This window comes from Anabrus simplex, chromosome 13, assembly GCF_040414725.1.
Source record: "Anabrus simplex isolate iqAnaSimp1 chromosome 13, ASM4041472v1, whole genome shotgun sequence".
NCBI classification, from domain to species: Eukaryota; Metazoa; Arthropoda; class Insecta; order Orthoptera; family Tettigoniidae; genus Anabrus; species Anabrus simplex.
The window spans coordinates 83,965,200-83,990,420 of NC_090277.1; the positions used below are offsets into that span (position 1 = coordinate 83,965,200).

The 25,221-nt window shown below is 39.7% G+C and overlaps 1 protein-coding gene across 7 annotated transcripts in view; it reads right to left on the reverse strand.

Annotated features, from left to right (window-relative positions):
• Nucleotides 1-10,187: 10,187 nt before the first annotated feature.
• Nucleotides 10,188-25,221, reverse strand: part of LOC136884883 (trithorax group protein osa) — a 744,453-nt gene continuing 729,419 nt past the window's right edge. For 5 of the 7 annotated variants that reach the window (XM_067157182.2, XM_067157180.2, XM_067157183.2 and 2 more), the window contains 3 exons: nucleotides 21,045-21,222; nucleotides 16,624-16,946; nucleotides 10,188-14,077 (listed from right to left, as the gene is read on the reverse strand). In XM_067157182.2, the coding sequence (XP_067013283.2) occupies nucleotides 11,573-14,077; nucleotides 16,624-16,946; nucleotides 21,045-21,222 (3,006 nt within the window). In that variant the 3' untranslated portion in view covers nucleotides 10,188-11,572. The remainder of the gene's footprint in view (nucleotides 14,078-16,623; nucleotides 16,947-21,044; nucleotides 21,223-25,221) is intronic. The other 2 variants (XM_067157185.2, XM_067157181.2) reach the window with 1 other exon arrangement.

Consider the following 25,221-nt stretch of genomic DNA (forward strand, 5'->3'; position numbering starts at 1 on the left):
TAAAAGGAAAAAAAGCAAAAACAAATATGGCTAACACATTAGAAAATGGTAGAGGTATGGAAGCAATTAATGCTTTATGCCGAGAAGCCTTACGTACCGTGACCCCTGAACCTGGAAACAATGTATTAAACACGTTACGAAAATTGAAGACTACTACTGGGAAAAAGATTGACTGTCTGAAAATGTCCCTTATTTTGAGCTTCATAATCAACATGAATGACAGCAGCACCAATTCATCGGAACACAGTAATTTTTCAGACAAAGAAAATTGATAGAATTAAACACTGTAAATATATGTAAAGAATAATGCAAATAACTCTTGTAAAAATTGTACAGCGTGATATTTCTAAATTAGGAAGTCAACCAATTTTAAATCTGCCATTGCAGGTCCAAAGCCCTTATGAGAAAGGGTGATGGGAAGTGGAATTTACAAGAGGAAATAAAATTAAACATTGCGCCCAATTTCACCACCCGGCCTGCTGTTAATCGCACGGGCCGGCGTACACAAAACCTCCTTTCAATATCACTCTTCATAAATTCAGTACCACATTGTGTGGTTACAGTTGTTGTTGTTTCTGAATACCATGGCTGGGTGCTTCAAAACAAATCCAAGTTTGCTGCTGTATGTTTATCTTTTTTTTTTTTTTTTTTTTTTTTTTTTGCTAGTTGTTTTATGTCGCACCGACACAGATAGGTCTTACGGCGACGATGGGACAGGAAAGGGCTAGGAGTGGGAAGGAAGCGGCCGTGGCCTTAATTAAGGTACAGCCCCAGCATTTGCCTGGTGTGAAAATGGGAAACCACGGAAAACCATTTTCAGGGCTGCCGACAGTGGGGTTCGAACCTACTTTCTCCCGAATACTGGATACTGGCCGCACTTAAGCGACTGCAGCTATCGAGCTCGGTGTATGTTTATCCTGGACTGAGAAAGAGTTGCTTTAGAAAAATTAAAAAAATCGTAACTTGAGTATTACATTACAAATACATGTGGTTATAACATATAAAAATGTCATCACTATCAAACAAGTAGTTTTCCTTATATATATTCCTAAGTGAGCACTTCCTAGAGAAGAAGCCAAAAACCTGGGCAATATTTATTACAACCACAAATAAAAAATATTTAATGAACGTTGAAAACAATGTGTCTTATATACGCTAATGTAGAATTAAACAAGTAAAATATGGGTACAACTCGCATTGCAATAGGCCTATTGGTTCGGTTGTTGTTTACGCCTAAACTCAAGTGTCCATAATAAAAAATCTGACAGTAACTACTGAATTTACCTATCGTCTGACTCACCCACTTGTTTTCTTTGCCATACCGAAGGACGTCTGGCCAAAGATTGTCCTAATAACGTTCCACTTCCAAAAGATGAGTCCTCCTCCAATCGTTTTCCTCAAGTCCAAAAGAATTCACAAAAGTCAGAGATCGAAAACCCTAAAACTGTCATCAGTACTTGTAGCTCCCTCCCAAAAGATAGGCCTATTCAAGAAGCCACTTCACTGACCAACCCTGACTTAGCACTTAGTGAAGTCTGTAATGCTCCTCTCGTCTCTGGAATTCAAATTGAAAGAGAAATTGCTGCACCTATGGAAACACACTCCACCCCTAAAACAGTGAATTTTCCTGGATGTAAAAGGCTAATTTCACTAGCTAGTAGTGAAACAACTAATACAAATCTCCTGATAGCAACGAATCCATATTGGCCTCTCCTGAACAATTCAAAAACCGTAAGATAAATCACACTTCCAAGAAACCCAAGACAGACATACAAAAAGCAACAGTAAGCGATATGCTCCTGCCAGTAAAACAAGCTCTTGAAACCGAACCTTCTTCGAAAATACAGTTGGTGCCAAGGACGTATCAGCAATTGCTTCCAACTACACACCAAACATAGGTCATGCTAAAGACCTACTAAAGTTATATCATTACTAAACCGATAAAAGGATTAAAAAAAACAAAGCATTTGAATAGTAAAAAAAACTACTGAAATCAAAGTGAAGACCCAACGCATATAAATGTAACGCCAGACTGTTCCAGTGACGACAATTCCTTCCCAGTACAATAATGAAGATATATCTTGTTCTGCTTTTGATCATTATTATGACATTACTCCAATGGAATCTTAACTCATTGGGCCCGAGCCACGGAACTGTTCCGTTGTCTCATTTTACTACGTAATTCAACTTTTCCTCAAGAGATGGCAGAGTGGGTTGCATTTGTGATTTATGTAGGGACTCATTCTTTGCAATGTTAAATGCTCTTTGCTAATATATATATCGATAGTGTGCTTGGTAATATTAGTTTGAAGTGGGCTATCTCTCGACTTTGAGATTCGCTTGTAAACAACAAGATGGCTGCCAGTATAGAACTGATGTTTACAGGTATATAACCCCTTTTAGGAAGTAATGATGATTAGGAATGTCATTTTTTTAGTGAAATTAGTAGTAATATTAGTACTAGTGTGAGCAATGCTCCTGAAGAACAAATAGATGTGGAAATCGAAGAGGAAATGCAAAGAGAAGGCTGTGTTTCAGCTCAGCAGGCGGAATGAGTACGGACCCATGATGCTAATGAAATAAAATGTTTTACTCTATTCCTTGTTCCACAGTTTGTGGTATGAAGGCCTTTTGTTTTCATGTATATTTAAATCTTTAATGGTCTTGTAAGTAAGAAATTTCTCACGATATGAAGCGACACTATATTTCCTCCAAAATAATCCCAGCGCCAATGCAGTTTCAATCCAACAAATATGCAGGGCTCAATGGGTTAACAGTTATCGATCACAGTTAGAATAGCTAGAACTCCTAATAAATAAACACCAACCATCTGTTATGTCTCCAAGAAACAAACTTTCAGAATGACTTTGCTGCCAATCTAACACAAAAATAGAACTAATGTGAATCATGCAAGTGGAGGAGTATATACTTATATCAAAAACAATGGCTATGTCAAAGAAATTACCGTTAACACTAATTTCGAAGCTGTAGCAATTTCAGTCCATCTACCACCATCTCTACGTATCTGCAATGTTTATATTCCAAACAGGTATTTGTTTCAAGATGACGATCTATGATACCTTAGCCACCAACTACCTAAGCCATTCATACTAGTGGGTGACTTCAACAGCCACAACACGTTATGGGGTAGTCATAGTTCTGATGCAAGAGGAAAAGAGATAGAAAATATACATGATTAATTTGATTTAATTCTAATGAATTCTACTGCTCCAACTCTCTTTGACATAGCCCACGACACCTGCTAGTAGTATAGACCTAACCATCTGCACGCCGGGCATAGCAACCCTTTTCAAATGGTCTGTTTATTCAACACTCCAAGGAAATAGCGATCATTTCCCAATACTAACTAATAATGAAAATTCTTCTGTTAATTCCTCATTTATCAACAACCCTAAATGGAACTTAAATAAAGCAGATTGGATGAAATGTAGGCACACAGTGAATAATTACTTAAATGACTTAACCCCTCCAAATGATTTCCCTTCTAAGCACATAAATACCATTGTTCAAGATTTCACATTAGTTCTTGTTAAATCTGAGGACATGAGTGTTCCAAAAGTGATCTCAAATTCCTTAAAGAACACAGTACCTTGATGGAACGACATTTGTAAGGAGGCTATTAAGAATAAGAATCACGCTTCCTGCCTCTACAAAAGAAAACTCACATCTGAAAATTTTAAGCCCAATTTCAGAAATGTAGAGCAATCCTGCAAAATGAAATAAAACTCAGAAAAATTCATGGTTATCATTTGTCTCCTCGCTAAGTTCCCAAACCCCACAAAAGGAAATGTGGAATAAAAACTTCAAAGAATAAATGGCAAATATAATCACTTCCACATTACTTCCCTCAGAAACTCTGTTGATGGACCCTTCATAAACAAACCTCAAAACAACGGTGATAAATTATCCGACACATTTGCCAAGATCTCTAAAGACAACAATTATGATCCCGAATTTCTCCACACAAAGAATCCAGTGAATCCATAGATCTAAGGAAAGCCATCTCAGACCTCAACTATAATCTAAACAATGCTTTTCAACTACAGGAAATAATTATTGAACTTGAAAAATGTGGCAAATCTAGTCCTGGCCCAGACACGGTCCCTTATGAATTTCCAAAATAGCTTCCACTAAGTGCAATCAATTATCTTCTGGCCATTTTCAACCACATATGGAGTTTTAAGACTTTTCATGATAAATGGTGCAATGCTGTTGCAGTTCCAATACCCAAACCAGGGAAAGACATCTCAATTGCAGAAAATTATCGTCCTATTGTTATAACTAATGCAATGTGTAAACTTATGGAGAAAATAGTCAACAAAAGATTACGTTGGTATCTTGAGCACATAAATTTCTTCAGTAATGTACAAAACGGGTTCCGTAAAGCACACTCCACAACAGACACTTTGATAAGTCTGGAATCTGAAATACAGGAAGCGTTCCTCAATAACCAACACCTAACAGCAGTCAATTTAGATATTAATAAGACATATGACATGGTATGGAAAGAAAATCTAATCAAAGTATTAAGGACACATTATAAATCTGGAAATATGTTGTATTTCATTCATAGTTTTCTCCAAATGCGCCAAATTCAAGTTAGAGTAAATGGAATGCTGTCAAAAGAAGTCGTAATTAATAATGGAGTCTCACAAGGATCGTAGCAATTAATGGTATAGTCTCCAACATCGATTCCCCAGGCAAGTGTTGCCTTTTAGCTGACGATTTGGTATAATCTTCTGCCTTGGGGAAAAACATTACGACGACTCAATTCCTATTGCAAGAATCAATTGTAAATATTAAAAACTAGACTAAAACCACAGGGTTCAAAAATTTTCTAAAACTAAAACCAAATGTCTCTTCTCCAAAAATGAACATAACATCCCTAAGCTGGAATTATACTGTGTATGGAAGACCATAAAATTGAATAAGTTAAATCTATTAAAATTCTAAGACTTCTATTCGATAATAAGCTCACATGGACCCCGTACCTTAAACATCTTAAAGATGAGTGTCAAAGAAGAATGAACATCACGAAAATTCTCCCAGCAAAAAAACTGGGGAGCAGACTACCAAGTCCTAATGAACACACACAGAGCCACAAGCAGAGCCAAACTGGATTATGGCAAAATAGTATATTGTTCTGCCATAACAAGATCCTTGATACCTCAGCTCTTTGAATTGCCCTGGGAGCCCATCGCACCAGCCCCATACCTAGTACAGAGATTGAAGCTAACCACCACCACTTGAAATCAGACGTAAACAGCTGAGTTTGTCATATGCACTCAAGATAGCTGGCACTAGTAACCACTATTAAAATCTCTTCTATTTCCAAAGAGACATAAATGAAAATCAACTGGATCTCAACCAAAATCCTTTAACATCAGAAAATACAATCTTCTCAAAGAACTGAACCTCAGCCTTCCATCCACTTTACTTCCACACAACTCCCATTTGCCTCCAATCAACTGGGAATTGAACAACAATCTTAAAGCTCAAACTGATACAGAAAAATCCCAACAGTTATTTCGTGAAGTTTGCAATGCGAGAAATGGTTGTGCGGTGAAATATAGACTATATTTTGCTATACAGGTAAGTAAGTAAACTTGTGTCCACATCCCGAGGTGGTGCAGCTCTTTTCAGGCACACCCCCATTGGAGGTGAGCTGCATGTACCATTCCAACCACATACCAGCCCTCCTGCCATTCTTAAATTTCTGGCAGTACCGGGAATCGAACCCGGGCCCCCGAGGATGGCAGCTAATAACACTAACCGTTACGCTACGAAGGCGGACGCTATACAGGTTACCAGATCTTTTCACAGTTTTTATAACAGGCCATGATTCACATTTCAAAAGCAAGCTACAATAACTCATTCATGATATTTTCTGATTCCAAAAGTGAATTAACTTCAATAAAAAATCCATCAACAACACTCCTCCTTGTTAAAGAAATTCTAAAATGCTGTACCACAAGATCAAGATTGTAGGAAAAAATGTTATTTTTATGTGGATACCATCTCACAGAGGATTACCAGGCAACGAATCAGCTGATCAAGCAGCAAAAGATATGAGCCTTAATTGTAACTCCAGGAAGAAAGTTTGAAATATGGATGCATGGGCCTAAAACAAGAAAAAGTTGAAAGGTACGAAATGTTGATGCTTTGCTATTGTCTGAAATTTAAAACACTCTTGCACTCCTATTAATCTTCCTATCTTCCAATCAATGACCCTCAAATTGTCACTCCACATTCTGATATCAAAATCAAACTATACGAACAATGGAAAATGAACTGGCTTAAAACTCCACTAGCAACCTCCAAAAAATTTAAATATATACGAGAATATATCTTTGCCAAAACCTCACCAGACACAAACAAATCTCCTAGAAAAGAAACGAACTCCCACCTACAGTAAATGTAACTGTTCTCTCACCGTCACGCATGTCGTCTCCAACACCACAACATACCCAAGGAAATGGAAGTGACACTGTTAACTCCAGCACCGAGTCATCAAGTCATCGATTTCCTCAAGCACTGGCTTGCACTCCAAAATCTAATTACATTATACAGTAGAAGTCCGCTATAGCGAGTACGGCATATAACGAGGACTCCGTTATAGCGACGACCTTTTTCTGTCCCTTCAAAATTCCTATATTAACCTGTGTATCGTCCTTCGGTTACAGCGAGAACCCTATCACTGGAACATCCTTTATTACGAGCGATTAAGCGTGTGCGATTTTTTCCGTTACCGATATTTATGCACCCCAGCGATGATATTGCATGCGATCGATTACCTTCGGCATCGTTTCCTCGCTATGTGCACTAGGGATTTCTCTCGTCGACATTCGAAGGGGATGTCGGAGTCGATTAGTAATATCCGTCGACAGCTGTTCTGTAAAGGAAATTCGAAATGAAAGAGAACATATTTTCGTAATAAATGCGTAAATAACGTGTCCGATAATGGTTGTTAACTCGTTAAAAATTAAGGCTGACTAAACGACCACTTAATTTTGAGGCTAAATACTGCAATTAAGTAAGAATGGGATACACCTCAAGATATGGCAGAGTGCATGACTGATTTCAGAGGATATTTCATATCTTCTTGCATCTAGTTACGGCTATTTACTTGCAAATTTTTCGCGAGGAGGTTATTTCTCTAAATGCATTTCAAATATGTTTTCATGATAGGCTACATATACGGTTAGGTTAGGTGAGGCTGTTTGAAGAAGAAAGCTGAGGCGTTTGCCACAGAAATCTCTGGAGTGATACCATATTTCTCCGAATCCAAGACTTTTTTTCTCAGAATCTCATGCGAAAACTCAAGGGTTGTTGCATTCGCGGCCGAACAGTAAGTTAATGGATACCACTGGCAACTACCGCGGTAACCACGCTGCTTCTTTTCACACGCGCACAGAACTCATTGACGACCGCTTCTTTACTACACATCGCTACCGGTTGTACAGTGTGTGTTTCTCAAATCTGCAGAATGGCATCAAAACATGCGACCCTTCGAATTCTTAGAAAAGCCATGGCTACTCAGTGGCAGAGTCATAAGGCGTCTATTGTACTTGACGCTTAGTAAAATTAAGGTTTATAGACAGCAGGAATATTTTCATGATGAATAGTCGTATTGTAAAGATACGTGGGAAAGGCATTGTCGGCAAATCTTCAACGGGTTCTATGATGCCAATTTTAAGTTCATGTTTATTAAACATTCGGAAATGTAGAATAATTGTGCAGCCGCAAGATAATACGGCATAGGCCTAACTAAAGCCAATATTTGGCGTTAGCGTGAAGACAAAGAGCTAAAAAATATGCGTACTGTACAGAAACTGCATTCAGTGGTCCACAACAAGGACGCTTTAAGGAAGTCAACGATGAAATTGTGAGGTATGTGCACGAAAAACGCAAGGGCGGTTGGCCATACCGTGGTGCAATAAACTCGTTCGTTGACATTCAACGTTCATGATTAGGCCTATACATCGCTAGCCGTTGAATTTGGCCGCACCCGACAAGCGAGACGTGCGTGTAGCGGTAGCCGGTTATATCTGACGCTGCGTAAAAGTAACAGTTTTATAGACAGCAAGAATAATTTCCTGATGGATCGTTGTATTGTAGAGACGCATGGAATAGGCATTGCCGGAAAATTTTCAACGAGTTCTCTTCGGTATTATGATGCCAATGTTAAGTTAATGGTCCTTTAACCCGCGGAAATAAAGAATATTTGTGCAGCCACAAAAAAGATTGAAATACGGCGTGAAGAAAGTCAATGTTCGGCGTCTAAAAATGCGTAGGCCTGTACGATTTTACTAACTTCCTTTTGAGCCTGATTTAAATTTTTTGAAGGAAAAAGTGGGGTTCATCTTGGATTCGGAGAAATACAGAACTATATTTTTTTCAGAATGAGATACTTTCACGTAGTATCGGATTACGAAAAATAACAAACAAGTAAGCCGTAGTGTGGGTATCATCTGCGGAAACGCAAGTTTTGAACAAACTGATTGCCGTTTCATACCGATTTTAAAGTGCATGAAGGGTTTTCCGACTTTTATACAAAAATCGGATATAACGACAATCCGTTATAGCGAGTAAATTTTTCGCTGCTATGAATTCTCGTGATAACGGACTTCTACTGTATTTATATTTTCCTTATAATTACAATATTATTCTTACTATTACTCTGTAATCATATGTAAGAATCGTGATAAGATTTTGGAGTTAAAGAGACTATAAACAACCCTAATAAAAATAGTCTACATTCATCTAGCAATTGTCCAAATTGTTCTGGACTGGAGCAAAGTACAAAGAAAGGAAGAGGATCACATTTTTGTTTAGTCTGTTGTAACACATGCTCTTTGTCTTTATATAATTTCTTGCCACAAGAGTATTGTATTTGTTAAAAAAGAAATGAAATAAAACAGTAGTATCTCACAACTTCTCAAGTGACGAATTGTGCCCAATGTACCTTTGCTTTCAAAACTAATATGGCAGAAACATGTTGCAATGAACTTCATTTTCTTTTCTTTTGGTAACCATACTTGTACGCTAAAAAATATTATAAATAAATTATGAACAGAAGGGTTCAGATCTTTCCTATCCACCATAAATTACAGGCTCGGGCTCAAACGAAGTGACTCGTGAGTCACTGCGATAAAAGAGACTTTACACACCTTTTTTGCCCTGCTTGCACGTATGAAGAGCAAACCGCCTTCCGACTTGCCTGGTCGTCCAGACACCACATCACATCATCACTGGCAGTGTACCTCGTGATAACAGTGGATACTTCCTATACCAGCATGAGTCTCAAGAGCAAGACATTCAGACATGCGCTCATTTCCCATCCCTATGCATAACTACTTTGAACCAAGAACTCATTCTACCATCAATTGTCACTGTAGCCCAAATGTCAACATAAATGCCTTTGATTGCTTTTAATAATCTACCCTTAATCCCACAATCCCTCAGGATAACATCTTTTCCTTTGATACTCAGTCATGTGCCTTTGCTAGTTTTAGGACACATAAAAGTCACTGTCTATTCCTTAGTAGCATTTTTCAACTACCAGGCGCATGCTGAAAATCTGACCCTGTAGTATGCAACCACACTGGTTTTCATCCAACTTACTCTCAACCATTCAGAATACGTGTGAACAACTTGCCAGTTATACTGACCAATGAAATACCTCAATAGTTGTTACAATCGTTCCCATTTCTTGATAACAGGTAGGGACAATTACTGCTTCACTTCCTCCAGTGTAATTTGTCATAATTGTCCACCTTCCCTACAACTCGTGTTTGGGTTATCAATAGAAAGACTTCCTTTAACACTGAGATGATTTTCAAAATTTCCCCTAGATGTAAGAGTTCACTCGATTTACTAAAAATGCTTCTTTAGAAAGGACTCAAAATTCTGCTAGTATTCTGAAGTTTTATGGGATTTGATAATTAAAATACAGAATCGTCTACGGTTATGTGATTTGCCTAGTCAAACTATGTATCCGAGACAAATGGAATTGCCAAAAAGTCAATGGTGACTGTCTTAAAGGATCTCAAGTATACAGGTAACCATTCCTTGTACTTTAACAAAAAGACACAAGCATAAGTTTGTAAAAATGATCACTGAGGGGACTGGGAGTAGTTTCACACAGTTTCAATGACAACATCCAGTTTAGTACTTCTTATGTACATTTATTTCTGATTTCAGTATTCAGACATATATAAAGCATTTGCACAAGTAAATACCAAATATGAAATGAGGACAAAGGGGGCAACCTAAGGGGTACGAGGGGTACGAGGGAAGGGCTATACACCTGTTTTTTTGTCAGCCTTAGGGAGGGGGAAGGAAGAGAGAAAATAATAAATCGTCATTACACCACTGTCCACCCACCCGAGATTTTCACAAGTAACACACAAGTGGTCGGGCAGTTATTTGGATTGTGTTCAATGCTATGGACAATTCTATTTACTAGTAGGTTCTTTTAAACAATACTTTCCAGAATTCCTCCAGAGGCCTCTTCATTAAAAATTTATTTAGTTTATTTATTTACTAGAGAATCTCCCATGGCTATGTGTTGCGGAACTAGAGCTACTGTGTGTGGAAGGGTGGGGGAGGGTAACCACAATCTCGCAACACTGATTCTCCCAAAAGTAAAAATAAATCTCCCACTCGCAGTCTCTACTAAAGCTATTATACTACGTCAAGTTTCAGCACAGATTTTGTTTGTATTTTCAGTCTCGCCAGTTTGCATTATTTCGTGTTTTACTCACACTTCTGTTTTAAAAATTATTTTCAACTGAGTAGTATAAGGTTTGCCTTGCACTTAACCCAAGGAAGTCTTGCTAAACTGTTTTTAACAGTGGTCATCATTCTCTCTCATATCTTTGTACATGGTTAAAGGTAGCGTTTTCTTTCAATAGAAACTATGTACTGAAGAACATTCACACACATACACAGGTAATCCCCACATTTTCACAAGAGAACCAGTTTTATTTCAGCGTGAAATCATTCACAAAGGCAAGGCAGTAAGTCATCTTACTTGCACTAAGACCGAAAAAAATGAACAAAAAATAAAATTAAAAAAATTAACGTGGAGACTCGACTCTTGGAAAGTAGTAAAATCACAAATTCACATGTAACAGTTTTTCTTTTTTAAATACAGATTGCAAATTCATGTAACGATTCAAGATGCTACAATGTTTATGTTTATCTCTATATTTTCCCGTTTCCTCCCCCCTCGCCCTTTTATCTACAAAACTCCAAGTCCTGCAAAGCGACTGCAGGAAATATTTCATCCACACTCAAAGAGCTGTCGTCACGGCTACGACAGAAATGATCGCACTTTCTCATCATACACTTCCACTAAATATCAATTATGTTCCTAGCAGTTTAGCTGCGGTGCTAAGAGTTCATCAGTTCCAATATCGTGGAACTGCAGCAAGATTCATGTTTACAACACCAGCTAAAATGTACTTGCTTAAGAATAAACTCGCTGCAAATAATCTGATTCAAAAATCTCAATTCTTACAATTGTCTACGAAAGTGACGAGGTTCACTACGATGTGCGGCCCCCATGTTCGGGATGTGGCCTGGAACACTGGAAGAGCACACGTGAGATGATGGATGCCACCTGCTGGTCCAAGATTTGGCTCATCACCAATGCCAGTAACCGCTGCTCCTGTTGCAGGAACAGAGGCCGGTTGTCGGGATGTCGAGCCAAATGCAGGAGAGTGCCGGCAGCCCGTCGCAGCATGTCTAGACTGGTACCCATCGAATCCGGGTTGTCTCTGAGAGCACTGATCCCATGCTGATTGGCCACGCCTAGAGCGCTCGCCTCTGCCTGTTCGATGAATGCGACCAACAACGATACGCAAGGACTCTGCAAAGCCACTGTGCGTGCCACGCCACCGTCGGCTGCAGCAAGGTAGTGCAACAGGTTCACGGCGAACTCTCGAAGAACCTGCTCTTCGCTGCGACATAGCAGCCTCGTAAGCACCGAGCACAAGCGCTCTAGACGAGAGTAAGGTGGTGTCGCAATCACCAAGTCCACATTTGATTCTGTGACACAGAGCTTACACAGTGCCTCCAACGCCAGCCGCTGCGGAGACAAAAAGGAGGCAGACCCCACGGTGGGGAACGGGTCCTGGCCGTGAGCCGCAGGACACACCGCCCAGTGGAGCAGTCCGTCCAGCACCGGGCGAGAGATCTCTTCGGGATACTGACCCAGGTCCATGTGACCCGCAATGTTGGCAGCCGTGACCAGCACGTTCTCTCGGATGTGATGCAGGAAGTCCCACCACCATTCACTCTCGCCCTGCAAACTGCTACACGAGTCGGCGAAGTCTGCGTCTTCCTCGCGGTCGTAGTTACGCTGCTTCTGGGTCCGCGCAGGATGCTCGTGGTGTAAGAGAAGCAACTTGCCAAGCAAACCAAGGAATGTAGCATTCTTGGCAAATTCTACTTCGTTCCCGGGTACGAATGTCAGGTTACGTAGGATGTTAGAGATGCACACGCACCGCCTAGCTAGCGAATCTTGAGTGTCCGTAACCAAATACAAGCTAGCTTCATCCCTCGTGTAGCACTCATCTTCATAATCCGACATCCGCCTCCGCTTCAACGTTCCAGCAGGATCACGTATTTTCAGTCCTAACTTGGTAATCTCACCTTGCGACGAATTATCGCCATCATCGTCTTTAACATCTACATCCATAGGTTCTTGTTTCGCCTCTTTATCGTCTATGCTCGACGTCGTTTTACTGCTGTCGTCATCCAACTCCTTCTTGGGTTTCTCGGCATCTGAACTACTACTACTGCTGCTGCTACAACTATTGCTGCTATTGTTCTCTAAGGATACACCATTGGTTTCCACTAGCTCCTCCTTAGTGACAACAGCTGCCGTCTTTTCTTTCTTCTCACTCTCGTTATCACTGCTGCTGGTCTTGTCCAACAAACCCCCATCACTGTCTTTCTTTAACAGTCCCACAACTTCACTCTTCTCCACTTTCTCTCTGATCTCCCTAGTAAGAACATCGTTCACTTCAACAGGTTCCTTTTTTATTCGAGATATTACATCACTAAGTGTTTTAGTCCGCTTCTTTTTGTCACAGTTTTTCCTCTCTACTACCACTAAGTCCTTGCTAACATTATTTTCTTCTTTATTTATCACATTAGATTGTTCACTATCACCATCTGCAGCCGGCACCGGATCTGCCTCCACTTTCACAATCTTGTTCTCGATGCACTCCTCTTGACTCTCTGCTTCAGTCTGCACTTCATCTGTTACAGTATCCTTGGTCGTTTCGGTCTCCTTATCTTCCTCCTTGATCTGCGGTTGAGATCTCTTTTTCTTCACGGACAACTGCCTCACGAAGGGAACATTAACAAATTCTCCCTGGAAACACATAACAATGTATTTGGTTGAACTGGCATCACTCGCTGTTAATTGCCACGGATCTTGTTCCAACTCTGCTGTTACATTTTCCTCTGGAACATCTCCGTCAACATCCCAACCTCTGCGATCATCAAGTACAAAGATATCTGCATCCCTGTTCACCATCCGAACAACTTCTCCTTTCCTGGACATCAGCGTATAGTTGGTTGTCGATTCCAGCATTGTGGTTCGATCATTTAGATCTAGAGGTTTGATTACAGATCCCAGATCTATATTATTCTTCTCCGATGCTGGAGCCTGATACCATCTGCTATCCGGTGGAAGAGAAACTGGAATATCGAACATGTCTGCCAAGCTTCGACTGAAGTGCTCCAACAAGACATCCAGAAGACCAGGCATGTGAGCCAACCCAAAGTACGTGACTGTCGAGTCGTCAAACAGTAGGATATTGAGAACATCTAAAGCCCAGCAGCTTTCAGCGAGAAGTCCAGACCGCAAGCTCATCATCAGCCGCCACGCTTCCACAGGTGCCACATCTCCACGAGCCATCCGCTTACGCTTGTAGAGAACTGGCATTGTGGACTCCACACTGTCTGGCGGGAACACAATTTCTCTCTTGGGAGGTGTTTGTTGCGGATATGAGGAGGAGTTGCCCATGTTGGACTGACCCTGAAAATACACCATACAACCACTATGAAGTCCAACAGAAATTACAATACATTTTTAAAATAAAACAAACAACTCAAGGTCAGTACCTAAACAAAAACACCTTCATACATTCAAAAAGCTCATATTAAGGTGGATAAGCAAGCCTCAAAAATTATATTAAAATGGACAGGGAGAAAGAAATGAAGTTAAACCTGCAGTCCAGGAACATTTGGGGTATGTTTAAGTAAAGAGTGTCAAGTGAGTCGTAAGTATGGGCTTGTTCTCAATGTCAAGAGAGCCAAATACATGGCCGTAAGTAAGGTACTTATGCCACTGGGTATTCAGCAAGCAATTAACCAAGAGACAGAGTCACTACATAGGTTTCACCACAAACAAATACTGAGATTGCATGCCTACAATCAAATGTACGATTGAGAGAACAAGAAATGCCTACTATGCTGCCAGAATCTGAGCCTAAACCTGGAGAAGAGGATCGTAAGATACTATATATCCTAAGTCATTTACATAGTGTTGAAACATGGACCCTTCATGCAGCTACAGTGAAGAAGATCCAAACTTTTGAAATGTGGGCATTTAGGTGGTATTTGAGGATCTTGTCGATTCACCACATCACAAATGAAGTTCTTCACAAAGTGAACCATCAATCTTACTTGTTCATGCTTGTTTAAAAGAAATTCCAACATCTTGGGCACATTATGAGGAACAAGAAAAAAACAAAACTGGTTTTTACAAATCATAACAGAAGGAAAACTAGAAGGTACAAGAGGATCCAGTAAAAGAATAATTCCTTGATTGGCAAACTTGAGAAAATGGTATAAATATTATACGCAATTCTTCAAAATTGCACTTGACAAACCAAAGAAAACCTCGATGACAGCCAACATTGAGAAGAGATAGGGCCAGCAAAGAGGGAAAAAAGCAGGTGTCGTATCAGGAAATCTTACAGTCAGAAATAAAGAACACCCAATATAAGACTAATTCTGAGATAGCCATAGAGATGTAGTATTTCTTGTCATAATTCCATCACATCAATGGCCAAGAGAAGAAATACTCAGAAATTATTTAGATGAAAAAATACTCGAGGGATGTTTATAAATGTGTTTCCAAAATAACAGTTAATGCATTTTAGCACCTTATACACCAATAATCATTGTATGTTCTGCATTTTTCCTTTATGAAAACCATCGCCATCTGCTATGCTTATAACGCCACTTCAGCTGGAACAGTGTACACTCGGTAGTGCTACAATCCTCCGCTACGCAGCTCAGAGTGCTACAAGGATGTCCTTCTCAGTCTTCTTTGGTACCGTACCGTACACTTGCGAGCTCCCTCGTCGAAATTCTAAGGCAGTCGGATTCGATTAGTAATACCAGTCAACTGCTGTTCCCTAAAAGAAAATTCAAAATGAAAAAGGATAACACGTTTTCATAATAAAGCGTAAATAACGTGGCCGATAGTTAACTCTTGAAAACAAAGGCTGACAAACAATCGCTTAATTTTAATGTAATACACCTCGAAATATGGCTGAACTTCAAGAGACTCATTAGGATCTGCCAAAATGGTATCATGCACGTTGTGTTGGTGTTTGTCACAAATTCTTGTTTCTGCCTTGATCATATACGGTTTGTAGTCATCGTCTAACTTCCTCGTTTTCCACGGTTCATGTTTTACAGTGGTTCCCCTTTATGGGGTTATTTTATGTGTCATATGCAGGAGAATCTTCAAAGAATTGGGAGGGGGAACATTAACCTTCAATTTCTTTATTCTCAACCCACGGCGAAAATCAGACGGAAGAAAACGCCGCCATATACGGAAGAAGTTCTTGACTCAATGGGAACAAATGCATTTATAGACGAAGTAGTAAGCCATTTCTGTCTCAGTTCTGAATGGCAAGGAAATGCCCTTCACTTTTCCTTCAGCAGTATGGCGGCACACATCAGCATATTATCGCAGCTAACCATCCATCCACGAAAGTTAAACACAGTACTTCTCTTGAATACATACATATGTACGCGTAGAAGAATCAAAATAATGAAGCGCAGCTAATTCATTTGAAATTTGAAAACCCGTGCAATTGACGTTCATACTTATGTTCCTAAAACGTGATACTTATTCAGCGCAACTAATGAATACGGAACACTTCATTAAACACAAAAAAGCATGTAATAAGGGAAATGCTTGCTTAATGGAACTAAGAAGGCTGTCAAGAGGGACATCCTACTGGCCCTCCTGTGAGAAAAATGTCAGATTCCAGCTGTTCGACGCTTAGCATGGAAGCAGAGGCGAATGGCAAGGCGGTATAAGGATAGCATACAGCAATGATGAAAACCAATGGCAGCACATCTACAAATGTTGTGCAATATGAAGCACATTTAATTAACAAGTAATAGAATTATTGAAGAAAAATATCTTTTGAAGTGCTTATACAAAAATGACCTTGAATTAAGCATTAAATAGGGTATAAAAATAAGAGTCTTGAAATAGCGAATTTCAAAAATAACTACACAGCTAAAAGACTCCTTGAACAACTGGAGATAATTGCTCACTTTTGTTCCAGGAGGAGCTGGCATAGGGAACTGCTTTCCTTCGGGCCGGAACGGGACCCGTTGCCCTCCCATGGGCGGCCGGAGAGGTGAGCTCTGGTTGACACCAGTAGCAGGCATGTTCGGTACCCACTGCTGCTGCTGCGACTGTGGATACTGAGGCTGCGCTCCAGGGGGATATCTGTGTTGGTCCCACTGGTTGTTAGCAGGCTGACTATTGGGAGGGCCACCAGGTCGCGGAGGTCCTTGGTTCCACTGGGGGCCCTGAGGTACAGGACCCTGGGGTGGAAACTGTCCTCGATACTGACTCGTGTTGTTGGGCCAACCTGCCACCAAATACAACATTAGTAAAACCTTAAAAAAACATATTTCTACATCTAATTATTAATCCCCACCTGGGCCCTGTTTCATGAAACGTTTTTCATTAGTATTATTAGTAAGTTGGTCTACAGTGGTTCTATATCGTCCCTGCTCTGGCAAACTAACGAATCTGAAAATTGTCAAAAGGTTAGGAGAGCTGAAAGAAGTTGTGATTACTCATGTCAAATCAATTTTTATATTTAATTACTGGTTTTATGTGTTAGGCATACAGAATGAGCTGCAGATGTGAGACTTTGTCGGAGGGTAGACAATATATAAATAACAAAATCTAGACCAGAACTTCAGAACTACAGATTCCTTAGTTTGTCAGTTTCGCTAGTTTGCCAGAGCAGGGACGATATATACTCTTCAAGACTGTTCCAAAAGAGTGGTCAAAAGGGATCATTATACCAATTTTCAAGAAAGGAGACAGAAAGCAATGTGAAAATCTTGGATAAACGAATAAGAGACAGAGTAGAGGGAAAATTGGCAGAACACCAGTATGGATTCAGAAGAGGCAGGTCAACATTTGACCCAATATTTACATTGCGTCAAATGATGGAAAGGTATTGGGAATATGGAAAGGACATGGTAGTAACCTTTCTAGATACTGAAAAGGCATATGACAGTGTCCCAAGGAATTTGGTATGGAAAACATTGACAGAGGCACAGATTGGGAATTAAACAATGAAGATGGTAATAGCAATGTATCAAAACTGTGAAAGCTGTGTTAGAATCAAAGTGGGTTGAATTCCTGAAACATGTTTGGTTGAATAAAGAATTTCTTTCATTAATAAGTGAATTAACAAGGCTGATTCAAATATCATCATCATCATCATCATCATCATCATCATCTTCCTTCCAAGTATTGGGCCATGTGTCCCGTTACGGTCTTGCATTTTTCTTTTTGCAAGACTTGAAAGCAATCAAATGTCCTTCCGACGGGTTGCCAGCCTGAAGGAAGTCTGATTCAAATATAACTATTTTAAATATTTGTGTACTACATTGCATCAGCCTGGAAATAATTAATTCCTGTCACAGGCCATAGCTTAATTCATTTCTTTCCCGGAGTGTTGTGAAACAAGTTCCTACTATCAGCCCCGTTTCCGCTATTGCTATGTACCCCAGTCCCTTTCTCCTTCTGTTCTTGGAGGCGCACACCTGCCTGAACAACAGTACACTTTGAAAGCCCTAATGTTTGACATACGTTCCACAACATGATCTGCAGGAACAGAGAGACGGCTACACAAGCAGACGAATTTCCTCTCCCTCTCGTAAAACTCGCGAGTTATCCGCACTAATTCTAATGCCTGACTATTAAGGGACACTGCAGTGCACGACTATGTTGCCGTTTCTGAGACATCGTACTGCATTCGTTAAAATAAAATTTCACAATTATATCACAATGAAAACAAAACTTTCATAAACGCGTGAATCACACTTGACCACGTGCTAGCGGCGACAGACAAAAACGGCAACACTTCAATACGGTAATCAAGCTAGTTACAGATGGCATCACTATGCAGCCCATATTGCCGCCAACAACAATCAACTGAAAATTGTTCATATTTATTTTGTGCTCGCTTAAACTTTTATAACTTTTTTAAAAATGCTCATATTTGTGTAAGCACTATACGGTTTCGTCGGGCGGTTGAAGCCATCAAGGGTTATGAACTTAATGTTGTTGGTCCGTATTAAACTGAGATAACATATAAATTATAAACAGGAGAGGTTTCCACCTATTCAATACATAGTTATATTTACAATGTTATTTACATTACATGGGACTAGTTTCAACCCTACACGGAGTCATCGTCAGCCATATTTAAATGTACACATTATATAACAAAATCCTAAAACATGTTTCTAATCAGTAAGAACCTTATGAATATATAATTTACAATAAGATGTGTGGTTGAATTCTTCTAGAGAGTATCATCTACACATTTGTTACTCAAACATTGTACATACTTGTATTCTTTCATTGTGTGTGTCATGTTGTATTGTGTTCATTCTTAGTACCATAGCACTCGGTCTACAACCGTAATGTATAACCAGGACCTACTGAATTCCATCTGATACACCATGCGTCTAAAAATCAAATTGATCTACAACACAGAACATCTCATTGTACCTTTACACCCAGACTTTTTAGCGTGTTTACTGTACTTGTATTATATACTGCTCACCTATGTCACTCGCAATATTTCACTTTCATTTGCAACACTTTGAGCGCCACAGCACCTTGCCTAATTCAACCACACATATTATTGTAAATTATATATTCATAAGGTCTTACTGATTAGAAACATGTTTTAGATTTCGTCCTATATTGTTGTATATGTTTAAATATGGCTGATGATGACCCCAGGTAGGGTTGAAACTAGTCCCATGTAATGTAAATAACATCATATAATATAACTATGTATTGAATAGGTGGAAACCTCTCCTGTTTATATTGTATACGGTTAAAGCCAGATATCGGCCCTGCTATGGGGTGGTTACCCTTGGTCAACCTGGTACTGGCTTACGACTATCATCTCTTGTGTCTCGAAATCGTCTCCAAAGCCTGGAAATGACACTTTGTGGCACATTCAAGGATAAGGTGACTTCGGTCTGTGTCTGGCCTGCTTCCAGGCGGCCGAGTATTCCACCCTACAAAACGGGGTCCAAATGGCATCGTCGTGCCATTATGCTGTCACATTCACCATGAGGCTATACTCCGCACATTATAACAGGGCAAACACAACTAAGGGAATATGGGGCACAGGCACTGGCTATGTTTACCTTGCGGTTATGCCGCTAGTCAAAGCAGGGAAAACATTCCTTTCCTATACAGAGCGAACACGTAAGGTTGGTAGGTGCATATATCGTGCGATTTGCAGTCTATTTCCTGTTGCTCTGCTTACTTGTAACTTATGCTTAACTTTTGCACACTAGTGCAGATTACAAAACTTTTGAGTATTTTGACTGATAGGATTGGTAATATCTTAAAATGTTCCACTGCAAGGAATGAATCATATTCTCAAAACAGCCATTTCAGATTGCACTCTGCGGGTTGGTAGTGATACACAATATCATTGTGTTTGTGATAACTACATTTGTTGATCGATATGGGTAATATTCCTTGAACGTTATGCTCATATGTGAACCAAATTTAGAATTTTTCTATGTTTGTGTGAATTGGCCTGGTAGTGTCAGTGATGCTAGGGTGACTTGAACAATAAGACGGCTAATGTTTGGAGACCTTTTCCTTGTGCAGTGCTGCTCGGAGACTCCATCTATCCTTTGAAACCTTGGCTTATAGCACCAGTAAACCAAGATTTTGCTAGTCCATTTCAACAGAGATTTTAAGAGCAAATAAAATAAAGAAGTATATATTTTTTTTTTTTGCTAGGGGCTTTACGTCGCACCGACACAGATAGGTCTTATGGCGACGATGGGATAGGAAAGGCTTAGGAGTTGGAAGGAAGCGGCCGTGGCCTTAATTAAGGTACAGCCCCAGCATTTGCCTGGTGTGAAAATGGGAAACCACGGAAAACCATTTTCAGGGCTGCCGATAGTGGGATTCGAACCTACTATCTCCCGGATGCAAGCTCACAGCCGCACGCCTCTACGCGCACGGCCAGCTCGCCCGGTAATAAAGAAGTATAAAGAACAAAGTGGGTTATAGTGTGTGCATAGGCTGCGGACGGTTGACGCTCTAACTCAAGTACTTTCCACAAAGAAACTTTCTTTTCTCACATTATTTTTGCTTCTGTTACCCATTCACATATGTATTACTGACAACAACGAAAATATCAAGTGAGCCTATTGAACATATTTGGATAAATAGCCGGTTGTAGTCAAGCACTAGCCTACTGCTGGAACAAACTCAAACCAAGAACATATGCAGCAAACCTATTCTAACCCCACCTGTATCCGATGACTAATGAACTACAATTACAAATGAAACAGAATTTGGGTAACTAATAATTATTTATATGAGTTATAATATTAATAGTTAGATTTATAAAACAGGGCCCAGGTCTTGCTTTCCTTGTAAAGGAATCACGACCACTTACCATACATAGCCGGACGCTGCTGCCCATATGGAGGATAAGGAGGCTGTTGTTGGTCCTTGGGTGTAAAGTCTGGATGCCGTCTTTGTGCAGGGGCTGGAGGAGGCATTGACTTGCTTGGATACATCTGTCCTCCTGGACCACTGGCAGCAGGGGGCTGTTGACCAGGATAGACCTGCTGCTGGAAGAAATTCCATCAGAAAGTTAGCTCACAAGGAGGATATTACTCTATAGCTTTAGCAGAACAGGCCAACAGTAACATTCAGACACATCGAGAAGATAAACAGGAAAAGCAGCAGTTTCACGGAGAGAACCTATTCAGTACGGTGCATTCTTATAATAATATATGTACTTATAATACAACACTACTATGTGCTACTGAAACTAAATTCTAGATTTATTTCTAAGATACATTCTAGATTGTTATATGCAGCATACCCATCCCACAGCATAAGTTTTCTCCATTACTATTTCATGAAGAAAGTACGATTCATTACTATGTACTATTGCAGATACATAAGTCAATTACCAATTAGTCCTGCAAGATACGTAGTTGCTTTAAAAACATAAATTTGAAAGAGAGAAAAGAAAAACTGTAAAGTACTTACTAATTAACTTCAAAAATATTCGAACTAAAACCAATTTGAAAATTTCAAATTAAAACTTTAAACAGAATTTGTTCATACAATAGCAAAGCAAAATCACCTCCGTACAGGCCATGAAGGTCCTTGGAGGAGTGGAAGGTAAAGGCCTCGGCACGTGATGGGGTAGAGTGGTTAGCTCTACGCCCGTCCGCCTTTGCCCCCAGGAATTAAACTGGTACTCATTTTTGGTGTAGGCTGAGTGAACCTCAGGGCCATATGCACCTCCGGAAGTGGAACGCTTGTTTCTTAAATTTTACGACTTCCTGACGGGGATTCGAACCCACGTCCTTCCGGGCGAACCGAGCACGCCTTTACCGCCTCGGCCAGGCAGCCCCTGTTCATACAATAAAATTCTATATTAAATCAATACATTTTCAATTACAAATGAATGCCCATCTCAACAAAATTTATCAAAATCCTGTAAGCTCCAGTCACCAATAAGGTTCTTGAAAAAAAAAAAAAAAAAATGTTTAACTAGAAGACCTTTTTAATAAGATTTCTGACATAAGATTTGAAATATTACTTCTACTAGACTTCCAAAGCATTTGTCTGAAAGTTACAACAGAAAGACCAGCTGCTTTTTAAAACTAAAAATCATACATAACATGCATCACACAGACTAAAAAAAGTCTGCTAGGTAAAAAACATCATACTATCATCCAAAGAAGACTTGCAATGTAGTTAAGACATAACTCTTCTACAATCACACAAATTTTTTGATTACAGAACCTTTTAAAAATAAAATTGAAATGCTGTTTTACAAACCTCTTACCTGACAAAAAGTTAAATGTAAATATAATAAAGGAGAACTGATAGAGTAAATAAAGCAACAAATTTCATAGCTTACATGCATGTTAATAGTTCTATCAAGCAACTGAAGACTCCGTATCACAAACTGCCTAAATCATGCACAATGGTATTCAAACCTTACCTTTCACTTGCAAAGTTAAGGAACTGATTACTTCAAAAATAAGGGCAAAACATCAGTTTCATATAGTACACTTATAAAATAGCTCCTGTTCAGATACAGTTGCAGAGCACAGATCATCACGCCTGGTGACAGGTTTCAACGACTCAAAAAATGCTACTTCAGCAACAAAGGAAGGAAAATTACTTTCAGCCTTAACTCACTTAAACTGTAGTTGAAGGAAACTTTATGGAGGCATGATCATGTGTAAGACAGATGCTGACCGATAAAAATCTTGACACTCCATGCTGTAACTGTTGGCATGTTAAAGACGTTATTGCAACTACCCAATAGATTACTCGACTAGAATGTTTTGAAGAAGGAAGTATTATCAGCCTCAGCATCAGGCGTATTTAGGCAGGAGAAGATGAATGGGTAAAGAGAAAGACCCTACCTCTAGCAATGTCCATAACACGACTTGTCAGCATTAAAACCCAATTTCAGGATCATCATCCCAAAATGAACACTGAACTGATATCATATACTGTAAATTACACTTTCAACAAACCAAATTAACTTGCCAAACATGGACAAGAGAACAGAAAGAATTTGTTGCAAAGATGACACGAGAAGATGAAGATCTTTGCCGAGTTATTACAGTTTATAGAGTCTATAGATGAAAAGATCTATATTGGAAATGATTTAAGTAAAACACAGGCAACTGCACATTTTCCTTTTTACTTGCTTTGAACTTTGTTACCCAGAAAAATGGTTAGGATACAAGAGAAGATATTGTACGGGCTCTGCTAATCAGGTTTTAGGCAGGTAGCATACCAATTTGAGATTCAATTTTGCTACCATTCAGCAGCAAAGTAGAAACTCTATTGGGCAGATGAAATAAGATTTTAAACAAGTCAACAATAATGACATGTAGTGTCAAGATTCTTATCTGCTCTGTAATCGTCTACCTTGGCCCAAATCTTAAGCCACGAACTTGGAGAGCACGAGTTGCAACACCCCAAGGAAGCTAGTAGGTATCATAATAAAAGATACACTCTATATATTGACAGCAATGAGTAATATTCTGAATGACTTGCACCAGCAAAAAAAGTTTAGGAAGAAGGAGGAAGAGAAGAAGAAATATTCAATTGATGTCCTGCTTTCAGAGAATCAGATACATCAGACATCTATGATCACAGTAAAGGTAAGACTTCTGATGACTAAAGTGAAGACCATGTTTTCATTTATGGTAGTTAAAACTTTGTTTCCTTTAAGTATAAGTATAAGTTTGCCTTTGATTTCTTCTTTCACATACAGTTTCTGATGAGTAAATAAATAAATGACAAATAGTCTTGGAAACAAACAAAAATAACAGAGAAACATTCTTTAGGGCAGCAGGTTGAATAAAGACATCAGGAGAACAGTGATCGCCTGGAAGAAATACTGGTCACTTAGCTTCAATCTTCCAAACAATTATCCACTGAACATCAAGAGGGCAGTAATGGCCACTTGTGTTCTGCCTGTTCGGCACAGAAAAATGGTCCCCACACTAAACACGGGTCACTCAACTTGTAGTCTGTCAGTGAAGGCATAAAACTGGACTACAGGCCGGCATGCAGAAATATCCAGTCCTTGGAAATTGACAGCAGCAAAGAGGATAACCATCGTCTATGTAGTTCAATGTAGTAGGACAAACTGTCAGGGCATTGTGGAGGAGAACAGCCAAGAAAGAAGAATGTAGATGATGATGGGAGAGGCCTTTCTCTGAAAAGGGATTGATCAGACTCTAATGGGGATATACAAAGTGCACTAGGAAAGTTTTGCAATACGCAAAACAGTTGGCTGGACACCCCTGTTATGGTGAGGGATGAAAAGAGGGGTCTAGAAGACAGCAAGGCGCGACCTTCACACCAGTTGTTACCAAGCAGTGGGATTGAAAGCATGTTAAAAGATCAGTGTGGTATAAAGGTGAATATCGTGCAAGTATCCGCTACAATTTTGCTCGTGGATTAACCGTTAACCAGTGCCTGGAGGAGTGCCGGTGCTGGGGAAAGACTGTCCACATCGGACAACAATTTTCTGCTGGTATAAAGAGTTCCAGAGGGGAAATTTTGGGGTTGAAGATGATCCTCGTTCTGGGTGACCGTCTGAATCAGTGACTGAGGAAAACATTGAAGCTGTGAGGAAAATGTTGCAGCAAGAGAGGTGGTTGACATATCGGCAGGTAGAAGAGACCCTCCACATTCCTGCACCAGCTATTCATTCAATTCTACACGACCATCTCCATGTTAGAAAGGGTTCTTCCCTTTAGGTGCCCTATTAACTTTCAGAGGAACAAAGGGCACATTGAGTGAAATGGTGCCGAAAAATGCTAAAACAGTTTGAAAATGGGACTTAGCGTAATGTCAATAGCATCGTTACAGGTGACAAAACTTAGCTTTATTATTACGATGTCCCAACAAAATCACAGAAAAGGTCTGGCTCTTTGAAGACGAGGGTACTCCTGTGACTGTGCGAAAGTCAAGATCAGTGAAGAAAAGGATGATTGCAGTATTCTTTACTAAACAGGGCATCCTGACTCGGGTTGTGCTAGAAACCCAAAGAACAGTTACTGCGAAGTGGTACAGTG